The 12,154-nt window shown below is 37.5% G+C and overlaps 1 protein-coding gene across 2 annotated transcripts in view; it reads right to left on the bottom strand.

Annotated features, from left to right (window-relative positions):
- Positions 1–12,154, bottom strand: part of FHL5 (four and a half LIM domains 5) — a 29,008-nt gene that overhangs the window by 2,300 nt on the left and 14,554 nt on the right. For both annotated transcript variants that reach the window (XM_071741297.1, XM_071741296.1), the window contains exons 2-5: positions 7,580–7,761; positions 5,136–5,310; positions 2,731–2,900; positions 518–704 (exon numbers count right to left, since the gene is read on the bottom strand). In XM_071741297.1, the coding sequence (XP_071597398.1) occupies positions 518–704; positions 2,731–2,900; positions 5,136–5,310; positions 7,580–7,756 (709 nt within the window). In that variant the 5' untranslated portion in view covers positions 7,757–7,761. The remainder of the gene's footprint in view (positions 1–517; positions 705–2,730; positions 2,901–5,135; positions 5,311–7,579; positions 7,762–12,154) is intronic.

Below are 12,154 nucleotides of genomic sequence, written 5' to 3' on the forward strand. Positions count from 1 at the left end.
ATAGCAAATGCTCTTATAAAACTTCAGCTATCATGGACTGGTGGCATACATGTTTAACTATAAATTATCTAAGTACACAAGGATGCATGCAACAGAGCTGTGTTGCATTTGGCAAGATTCCTAGTTTGACAGGTGTGCCTTACCATCAGGCAGTTAATTTGTATTCAGCTGATCACATTTGCATTTAAAAACAAAGCTGAAGAAATTATGGACACAAGGGACTTGTGTGTACTCTCCTGGAAAGTGTAAAGTGCCTTTTTATATTATTAAGGATGAATTTTAGTGCAGAATCACTAAGTCAAAGGCTAGAGAAACTCCTTTTGGCACATGAAAAAATTCTCCTGCAGCTAAGGAGCGTGCATGATTAGTATGTTGAAAGCAAGATATGTTACATATGTTGGATCTCTAGCATTAACCCTTTAAGTCTGTCATTATGTTTGGACTATTTCTAATGCTGTTTTCTAAAGCAAAGGTCTTATTCATCAATGTCCAGTCTCCTCTAGAAGATGAGACTCACCTGTAATAGGTGTCTTGCAAGAAGCACACTTCTTAGCATACAATTTGCCAAAACAGTCCACACAGTAGGGGTATTCATCTTTGGAAATAAACCTCTGTCCAACAAGTGGAGTTTCACACCCAGCACACACAAAGCATTCTGTATGCCAAGGCTGGTCATCATAGGTCACTCCCCCAGAAGTTATTACCTAATGCATTAACAAACAAGGACAGAGCAATGAAACAAAGCTGTGAATTGGGAAGTGTTACCCAATCCTTCATAAGTCCTTCCTCTTGTTTTTGCTCTGCCCAAATGCCTAAGAGAAGAAAGTGTGGTCACATCAACTGCTCTTCATCTAGAGCATCAATTTGACCAATTGCAGTCGAGCTGAACATGCCACTGGATTGTTATTCTCCATTTTCTATCACAAGATAACCTAAATAATAAACAGGTTATCTTTTTGTGACATTTTTTCTACTATATATGTGGTCAAAAGCTTAGAATCAGGCATGGACTCTGGAGAAGAGTTCTCAGTGGACAGTGGATGGGAGAAACAATGCTGAGATTATGGCTAATTTCCAAATGAAACTGGCATTTTGCCTATTCACACCTGAAAGAGTATTTTAAGTAGGAAGAAAGTCAGTAAAGGTACAGAAAGGAGATCACTGTTGAAAGAAGAAAAAATGGTGCTTCTCAGCATCACCAAACTTATTATCTAAAACTTACAGTTCTCTAATAATTATTTCTAAAGAGGAAAATATCCTGTTGCTCTATGACTTCCACATATGTGGTACAGAGCTTGTTTCAAAAAATTTTTGTGAGAGACTGTAAAGGGAAATTTCTGTAGCAATAAAGATGAGCTGTAAGATAGGGTTTCTACTGTCAAGTTACATGCATGAGTTGTGAAGAGAAAAAAAAAAAGCTGGAGAAGCTTAAAGTAAGAATAGTGGTACCATCAAATTGCTCTGAGGAATACAGTTTCAGGAAAATGAAGAAAAATACTGGCTGATGTCAGGCAATAAAAACAATTCAAATAGTTCCCAGTCCCCTTAGCATTCCAGTACTGGGCTACTTCTAACTCTCATTTGCTTTTCCATTAAAGTCTCAAAAAATCTCACACAAAATTCAAAACTTCAGTTTGGCAATTTAATCTCTTTGGTCTTACCCTTTATTTAAGGGAACTGATGTAAGTTTAAGTAGTTAACCTATTTTAACTCTTACGCAGGGGATCTCTTTGCATTCCTAGAATTTTTAAGATGCAAATCCTGGTTATTTCACATATCCCTGGTGCCTCTAGTAAACATAGAACAGAATCACTGTATTTGCCATGTGACCATTTAATACAAATGAAAGGCTAGATGTAGAAACATAGGAATATATAAAAATACTTTCTAATATCTAATTATGGCAGAAAAAAACAGGCAGCAGATTTTACTTAAAAGCTTTTGTTAGAGGTAGAGGCTTGCAGAGAAATATTAATTAACTACAGAAATTATAAGTTATTTGTTGAAGAGAGAAAAAGAATTATTTTTGCTGCCAGAGTGATACCGGTACTAAGGAATAAGTTAAATTCTGCTATAAAAAGCAGCTTAAAACATTTCCCCTAGAGAACAGTATCACTGTTACAATACCGTGTTACTTTGAGTGTTTTCATCAAGCAGAAACAATCTTAAAGCATGAGAAATTCAGAGAGAGATGAATTAATTTCTTTGCATTTGGAGGAAAAAAGAAAAACTCATCTGAAATCAAGCTTTATGGTGCCCACGGGGGAAGCATCATCTATAGAAACAGTGTGAGTCTTGACACAGTTTAGTATTACTTGATCTTATTATTGCCTGATTTCAAGAAAAAAGAACAGGCTAGACTGTGAATGCTTTGCTCAGTGTAGGTGGCTTATTATACAAGTGAACCTATCTGAAATATGCTGGAAAAGGAGGCATGGTTATTAAGGTAAAATCAGAGAACTATCAGGAAAGAAGGTTTGTTTACACATAAATTTCAGTGAAAAATTCAACCTCTTTAAAAATCAGAATTTTGGTCAATGAGTTTATATCAGATATAATCAGAGTTAGATTATTATTAGATAGAGTGTACAGCAAACACCATCACTGTTTCTTTTCAGTGTCCTATGCCAAAATGAAGACTCTGTTCTTACACTTAGTTCACCAGACATTCTACATGATCCTTTTTACATGCCTCACTAGGGGAATTTTTACCATTCTATGTTTGATTACCTTTTTGCAAGAGTAGCAGTGGTGAGCAAACTGCTTCTCAAAACAAGACAGGCAGTAATTCTCCTTGTCCTTGGTGATCAGTGGTTTTGTTCCCAGTGGCTGCCGGCAATACTGGCAAACAAAACAGGATTCATGCCAGGAGCTTCCCTTGAATTCCATTTTACGGGAACCTGCAAAAAGCAAACGATCCCCTCAGATGCAGTTTTGTAAGTTTTAAATGTCAGGAATGCTCATTTTTAATAGTCTGTCTTGGTACTGGATTTTGCAAGTAAGGGCTTATCCTCAGTGTAGTAGAGTTTTTAAGTATTTACTTGACATTACAAGAAAAAATTCAGCACCATATGATCACCTGGAAAAAGATGTGCTAAATTGCCTAAGCTGTGATTTTTTTAGTCTGTCCTTAAATTAATGTTTTAGGGTTATTTCTCTGTGAAACACTTGGGTTGCTCAGAGGTTCTCTCAGGCCAACCAACTCAGTGATAAGTTTCAGGTACACAGAACTTTTAGAAGCTGAAGATTACTCATTGGATATTTGGTACATCTATTAATGTCCAGTCTTGTCCTTAAACTAAGGCTCCTTCGCTTATAAATCCATTATTTATCTTATTCATCTTAAGATGGCAATTTTGTTAAAAGTAATCTCTTTTCTCTGATAAAGCACACTACACTGCCTCTTCTTACAGCTCATCATTTCCATCCTAGATCAACAGTTCTTTTTTAGCACGATTAACTGGATGTTTTTCATACAGTGCAAGGACAGAAAGTTTTTCAGTTAAATGTCTGCCAGAGGAGTTTCAGAGCTCTTAGCTCTAGTACAAGTGTCCCATACACCTTAATGTAGATATGTAGGTCTAAGATATGCACATATATAAGAAGTGAATTGCTGTAATAAGTGATTAATCCATTAATACCTGTTTCCAGCACTGTGGGGCTAGTGGAGAGAGAAACCACTGGTTGTATTTAAACACATAAAGTTTGCAGCTTCCTCTCAGTGATCAGAAGGCTGACTTCACTGTCTTTGCCTATGAATCTTTTCAAAATGGAGCTAATTAGCTAATGGCAAAAGTTAATGATTTAGAAACTGGTTGGTATTCCCATGTCACTTCTTTGTTTGAACTCTTACTCCTACCCTCAGCACTTGCTGCAAGGATTGCTTGCTGCCTACTTGCTCCTAGGCTCTAGGGCAAAATCTGCAAGGTGGATGTACATCAGAGGATAATAATGCAAACCCAAGTGTACTGTGGTACTGTTATAACATCTAGAAGGGTGTGCCCTTTTAGAATATATATATTTTTATATAAACTTTATATAAAGTTTATGCCCTATATTGTCCTTAAACTGAACACAACTATATTGCTACAGCATTTACTTCCATTAATACAACTTAAACCTGTAATGAAAAGGACATAAACTGTAAAAATACACACCAATGTTACAGATTGAACCAAGATATCAGTAACATAGCAATTATACTGAGAGAACAAATCTGCACAGTCCAAATCTTATTGTTTGACATTAAAATCTAGTGAAAGAGAAAATTCTTGTGCCACTGACAAATTTACTGATGTCCTGGGTCAAAGATTCCCAAACTAGTAATCAAGAGGCTACAGCAGATAGTTTGTAACTGGTGTTTGGAGTTACACATGGGATCTGTAAAAAGGTTCTAGCATTGAGGGTAATTCACTGTTACAAAAATTAGGGACTCACTTTCCTAAGCAAGCTGCTTCATTTTGCCACATACAGTGCTGTGGCTTCTCTTAGAGGCCTCTGAAGAGGCAGCTTTTAGGAGACATTTACTGGTGTGGTAGCAGTGAAAAGTGTAGAGGATGTCCTCAACTGACACCATCAAAAGCTGAGAAGAAGCTTAGTGGAAAAATACAGATTTGTCAAAGTTGCTAGTGGCAGGAAGCAAACCTATTGTCACCACACATGTACTTGTATTCTTTTTAGTAAAAATGCTGATAGTGATTTGAACATAGAATGTCCTGGTTTGGAAATTTAAAATTTCTGAGTGAAAGAAATGGTATACAGAAAGTGAGCAAGGTCTGATACTCGAAGTCTGATCAATGTGACAGACAAGGTGCAGGTGACTTGTCTAATTTGCCACTCCTGGTAACTATAGCTCTGTTTGTCTACCAACACTCACAGCAAGATGCACTTCCCAAAAACTGTGAGCAGAATCAGGGACTCAACATTTTACCTTCCCTTGAAGTCTAATATTCTTTCTAAGGATTCATAAGTGCTAGACCAGAGGTATCTCCGTGCCCTCTCATCACTCCCAAGGAGCTACTACACAGAGGAGAGATAGTCACCTGAAAGCTCTTCTGAAAATCAAGGAACATGTAGCTCAGTTATTCAAGCATGTGAAAGTCCCGTTTTTCACTGAAGGGTCCTTGTTGTCTTACCAGGCATAATGGTCTTCTGGCAGTGGAAACACTTAGATGAATACTCATCAGAGTAGCACTCAGTGCACAGCAAGAGCTCATCCTTGGCAGCAAACGGCTTCTCCACCAGCGAGCGACTGCATTTGGCACACCTGAAGCATCTGTCATGCCAGTGGCGGCCTTTGTAGGCCAGATCCTTGGAGAAAGGAAGGCTACATTAATGGAGACTTCTCTACAGTGCTTTTACCACTCAGGTTTTCTCAGAAATAAAGTGAAAAATGGAGAGCATTGCAATGGTTACTTGAGGAGAGGACGCGAGCACCCCGAGGAAGGTGTAATCAGAGGTGATGTAGGGACTCGGTGTTAACCCAGTCAGATTATTTTGTAGATGTCCCACAGAGGTGATTAGGAGCTCCTTTTGAACAGGCAATTGTACTTCCTTAGGTAACATCAGAGATGGTTTTATTGGAACAATAATTTTCTGTTTTACAGTTGGCTTTCAAGGGGAAACAAGTGATCAACATTTTCAATGTATGCAGGCCACCTGACAAGAAGTGCATTCTCTACAGACTTTTAAATGAATTTCATGTATATTTTAACATTACTGCTTTTTCCCCCAGCACTAAAGAAAGATCATATTATTGCAGAAAGCAAGCAATTAAAATCTGATTGAGAATAAAATGATTCTTAAAAAGATTATTAAAATATTATTGCTTTTTTTTACACCTAACATGACTCCTCCTAAAAATTTGAATAAAAAATGTTAGCTTAAGACTCAGCAGGCTTAGAGGATGGAGGAGATAACAGTATATTCATGAGACCTCCACCAAGAAGTAAAAGAAAAAAACCCAGTAGACAGAAGATACTATTTTTGCAACAGTAAAAAAAGGGAACAATGTACTACCAAACCACCCCCCACATTTCCCACACCCCTTAAACATAAACCAGAGCCTTCCAGATCTCCTTTATAAGTAAGAAGCACAAAAGGACAGAATGGTGTCTTTTTTCTACTTTGTCAAATCCCCACCCTTTAAAGTGCTAATAATGAAATACATATCATGCTTCATGTACATAACATGCTTCATTTCAGAAGGCGCTGAGTACTTAACACCTTCATTTACTTTTGAAAGTAAATGCACTTTGAACCTGTCAGCAAAAAACAACCCAAAGCAGCCTGTGACAAAAACTGGGTAAGATGGAGGTGAAGAGAGCCAAGCTCTAGCATTTTGTCAGATAGATAGGTTTGGTAGGACAGATGTAGATTTCTGTGAGCCACTTCTCTAGCTGAGACTGGCCTGCTGCACTCCTTTCCTGTTACTGCTGCTCCATTTCTCCCGTTTTCCCCTCATATTCAGTCCAAGTACATTTTTTTGCTGTTGTTGTTCATGGTCTTTGACATCTTTGCTCCTGCCACTTAATTTTAAATTTTAAAAGTGTAATTAGTGAGCTCAGGGCTCTGACTGGAGCTCTATGTACAAGTTTGCTGTTGAAAAATGCTGATGAGAGTTTGAGAAAACTTTTCATCCAAGTCAGCAATTTCTTTGGAAGATTTCTTTGCAGTACTGAGCTGTACTCAGACAATGTGTTTTAAAAACCATAAAGTGCTTGGGCTGGGGAGGCCTAATGAGAGGCTTATTTTAATAACTTTCTGACCTCTTATTTCAAAAGGATGTAGGCAAGGCAAGCACAGGGAGAAGGTGAGCATTACATATAGAACTTGGCAAAACAAAAGCATTTTTACAGGCTTAATCTGAACTTAAAAACCAAAGTCAAGTGTACAGGTTGTGAATTGAAGTATGGGGTAGAGTGAACCCTGCCAAAGACCAAAGAGGAAACCAGATTGTTAACTAATAATGTAAAAAAGGGGAGAGGTAAAAGGAAGGCCAATCCTAGAAACAGTGCCACTAACATGCCACCTGTGAGATGAGCAAAGTAAGCTGGGAATTAAGTTAGAATCAAAATAAATATTTCATTTCTAAAAGATGAGAAATAATATACAATTTATCAACATTGTTTCTTTTCAGTTTGATTTCTTCTTGTCAACACCTAAATTAGAAAACTATGCAACACTCAAAATTTTTTGTTTCAGTGGACATGTCTCAGAAATTCCAAAGTTTTATTCATTCTGATCCACTATTCACCAGCACTCTTCCATCCCTTAAGCACAGTGAAGTCTCTGCAGACAGAGTGACTGGAGAAGGATGGAGTCTACCTGTGGTCCACATATACACCAGAGCCTTGCCATATATTTGAGGTAAATATATGTACAGATTTCCTAGTATTTGGCCCTGAAGTTTTCCTATTCTGTGAAAATAGCACTGTTTCTCTCTGTTGTGTGTGGATATACAATGGCTGTACTTAGGTCTCTCCATCACAGCAGAAGGCTGGCTATAGAATCTGTCTGTAATGAAATGGGAATTATATATAATTTACCAAAGGACAAGAAGTGAAAGCTAAATCTTTACCCTGGAATCACACTCAATAGGTTGCTTGCATTCTTCACAGGGATTGGCAAACAGGCTGTCATAACATGGAATACAATAAGCATTTTCTTTTCTTAATGCATACTTCCTTCCACAAAGAGACTGCAGGCAGTAATGACAGTCTGTGTGATTGCTGGTCATTCTGGTGGGCTTCTCCATGGGATCTAGAAAGACAGGAAAAACAAGTAATTCAGTGGATGGCTGTTTGCTGCTCAAACAATAAGTAATGCTGCTTTATCTCTGAAAGTTAGGTCAGGCATTTTTTTTTGTCATTTCCAGTGTCCTGTTTTTCTAGTGCTTGGCTGGCCCATAATAAGATGGTAGTCTTTAAAAAAACACACTATGTATTGTGTTACCTACATAACAGGGAGCAAGAAAATTGCTTCAGGTTAATCTAGTGGTACTTACACTGATAGGCCAGACACCAACAAATGAAGCTGTCTTCACCATGTGCAGCTACTGGAATTATGAGCATTAGGTACTGGATTGGGAGGCAAGGTTCACCCAGAATTCAGGAGATGGAGACAGGAGCAATAGTTGAAAAATTAAACAAATTGCAGAGTTAAAAGGCCAAAGAGAAGTGACAAGCACTTTGTAGTGTGTTCCTGGCTTTCTCTTGTTGTTCCTGTCTTTTCAAAATACCCCAACCTTTACCTGGCAGAACAGAAGGAAGACCAAACCTATATGGTTGGTTTTTTTGCATAATCCCAGATGTCCTGCCAACATTTGGTGTCAATGTAACGTGACACAAATAGCCTTGGATAGCAAAAGAGAAAAATATTAAGAGAAATAAAGTAAATCGTGACCCTAACAAAATCATTACTTAAAGCAAGTTTCCCTTGTTGTTTTTGGAAAAGATTGTCTTTTCTTACATATTTCAGTATTGCCAGGTTCCACATTGGCAGTGGCAAAATGCTGTTAGATAGATTATATTTCTATGCCAAACAAGTGCAGGAAATACCACAAATCTGTTGAGAGCCAGTTGTATGAGTTTCCCATCCTTCATCTTTTCAGGTTAAAAAGTCTTGGATAAAAATGCAAACCTCATCTGCTTATAGATCTTCAATGCTGAACATTTTAAGGACTGTGGAGATAAAGACGTTTCAGTCTTTTTGTTGCTGGCTGGATCATCAGCACTTTGCTAAAATTGGGTCTTGATTCCTGGGAATGAACGAAGAAGAATCTAGAAAGTTCCCAGTGAAGCAAACCCAGAAACATCTGCTGGACTCATTGCATTACACTCTTCATTAAACTTACTGAGTGTTGCTGCAGTCAGCACCAGCAATCATAAATTTTAGAGGATTTGAGAACAACCAGGGAAGGTCTCCTGAAATATTTACACATTGGTAACTTTGGGCTGCTGAAATCTTTGCACTTTGAATAACAATGTGAATAGTTTTACTATAACCAGCTGCAAAGCTTGAGAGTCAGTAAGAGAAGACCATGAAGGACAAGATGTGACAGAGTACTTGCCATCAGAGAACTTACATCTAAGCCATTTGGAATTACTACCTCGTACATGTTAACACACTCACTGCCTGTCTTATACCCATAGTTCATTTTCAGAAAGGCATTTCATATTTTTCTGGCTTTCTGTGTTGTCAGATGTAATTCAATATGATTGTTTGAATTATGAGAAACAATAATTACTGCAGGTTTCCACTGGCACCAATGCCTGAAGTCAGGCATTTGTTACTATTTTTCTGGAGGAATAGTGGTAAGACAGTGAAAAGGGGGCAGAGAGAGGGATGATAAAGCTTATCTTAGACCAAAAGTAATGACTTGTTTGTTTGGCATAAGCTATGGAAAACATTCTTCCTGTAAAATGAAAATCTTTTGAGTCAAATTGAGTTACTGTATTTCTAACTCCCTTAAATCTTTGTGCTAGCCAAGACAGGGTGTAGTAAGGGAGTCAAATAATCTGTAACTCAGATCAGTGGGAAACAGGCTTGCTTAAAAATACTACAGATGTGTTTTATGTGATATCCTTGGAATAATACTGTAAAAGGGCTTGAGTCTGGACTTTTATTTCCTTTAGATCAGAGATTTGAATGCTGAACAAACGAACCCATGTGCATTAAAAATTGTCATCCATCAGCTCGTACATTTACACAACATGACATATAAAAAACAGACATAGTGCATTAATTCACTACATATTCATAATGAAAATCAAGGTTTAGGTTTACTCATTTTCTTCTATACTGGGAGAACAGTATCAATTGGTGGCTAGGGAGACAATCAAGGAATGTTTGTGGTTAACTGGGCTCAATATTTAAGTCACAGGACATGCTTGAAACTCAGTTTCAGAGGATTTTTCCTCTTTTCTTTTTTTTTTTTCTTTCTTTTCTTACACTGAGTAAACTACCTTTCTGATTTCCTCCCTACTGAGTCAGTACCTCATCTTCCTAACTCAGTTTCATCTCAGTGGTGACAGCAAAATCCCACTGGGGAACACATGAAAAATTTACATTACTTATAGTGCTTTTTGTTGCACAAATCTTGCCAACAAATAGCTCCAGATATCTGCAGAGACATCTGCTTTTTCATTCTCATGAATGCTGATAGGTTTAAGCTATCAAAAACTCTGCATACTCAACAATTTTCATTAAAAGGTGGTTCACTTGATTATTATTTTTTTCCCCAGGAAGCCAAACTGTTCCAGGAGGCCCAGGTTATATGCAGATAAAAGACCTGCCACTGTACTACCTCAGACCTTCTACATTTGCAGTGTAATCATCCTCCTAAAATCCTATATGGATATGGTAAGAAAGTGCCATTTGTTATGTTTTAGAGATGACAGTGGTTGCTTGAGAGCATTAATATTACCCCCAAGACCAGAGTCGAATGCCTTGGGTGTCCTTGAGCTGCTCCTCTTGTAGAATACTCAAACTACCCAAAGCTCTGCTTCAGAGAATGTCTTCAGAGCTTGACCATGATAAAGCCATATTTGGGAATGAAGCAGCAATGGTACGAAAAAGAATTATGATTATTTTTTGAAAATCTCCTGGCAAAGGTCTGGGTATCCTTTTGTGAACTACTTTTAGAGTTAGACAATGCAACCAAAAAAAGTGGATCTTGCCTCCCCCAGCAGCACTTACCTTTGCTCCAGTAAATAAGTAATGGTGTGAGCACCATGTAGTTAAGTAGAATGTTTTTCTTCTGCTTTGATCCTAATCTCTAGAGAAATATGTTTACTTTAAGTTTGCTGGAAGCTAGACTTTGTGTTTTGAAGGTCAGTTAAGAAATCTCTGGAGGTCTGATGCTATTCACTCTCATGGAATGAAACGCTGACTCCAACATTCCAGCTGCTAACTCGTGTCTGAGGCACAGGGAAAGACTGGGATGCTTTCACTCCTTGGGAAAGGAGGCTTTTGCTATTTAAATTGGGAAAAAGCTAAATACCATGGATTTTTATGTGTCTAGCAGGTACGGATAGGTACGGATATGTGATACCATTTGTAGTGCTACAATATTCCAAGGGGATACAGAGGGATGTTGCAAAGGATGTGAGGATACTGCACCTGGAGTCCCTGGGGTCAGATTTGAGAATCCTTCTGCCTTGTGGTATGAATTATAAAGCAGCTGGAAATAAAACAACAGAGCTGGCTGGTCTGCCCACTGTTTCAGCAGATCAAGAGAGAATACAGCCACGATATATAAGGAGAGGGACTCTCTGTGACTCAAATGGTTTCCTATGCAATGTAGAGCACCAGAAGACTTGAAGTTAAGAAAACCATAAGAAAATTGTGAATCTGTGAAACCTGATTAATGTGGCCCAAACAGGAAAGGAATGCTTTTTTTCCCATTGGATCTAAAAAGCACGGCCACAGTGTTAATCTTAATTTATCTTGATATTTTCTATAAATGTCTGTTGAACCCCCTTATAAGTATAAAAAGCCCAGAATCATAAATACTACTTAGATGGGAAGGAATATATGCATGTATGTATGTAGGTGTGTATATATACACACACACATATATATATATATGTAAAAATATTGTCTCTTTTTGTATAGCAATTCTAATGTACTATTTCCTGATCTAAATAAGCCCACCATTGAACTGTAGCATCTTTTTCCTTAAGCGTACACAAAGGTTGAAATAACGCTCCCTATTGGAGAGGCATAAAGAAACAGAAATTATGGAAAATAAATAATTACAACAACTCTAAATGATAAAAAAAATAAATTGATATATGATGAAGAGGACACCCTTGTAAGCCATCCCAGGCATTAGTTTATTTTCAATGACGTCCATGCTTTTATGATGGAACATTCTTTTGCATTAATTTGCTGATTTCATTTCACCTTTTTTTTTTTTTTTTTAGAACTGCTAAGCCAATTAATCACATGCATTTACAAAATGCATTAGTGGCTCAAGGTTACAACTGCTCTATAAAGCTAACAATACCCTTACAAGGCAAAATATCCAATGATACCATTATTTTATAAATAACAAGTTTCTTTTCTCAGAGAGCACAGTTTCTTATTTTCTCCAGACTCTTGCTATTTCTCAGAAATCTGCTATTTTGTTATTGTGACTATACCTAATAAG

Source organism: Heliangelus exortis, chromosome 3, assembly GCF_036169615.1.
Source record: "Heliangelus exortis chromosome 3, bHelExo1.hap1, whole genome shotgun sequence".
In the NCBI taxonomy this organism is placed as follows: Eukaryota; Metazoa; Chordata; class Aves; order Apodiformes; family Trochilidae; genus Heliangelus; species Heliangelus exortis.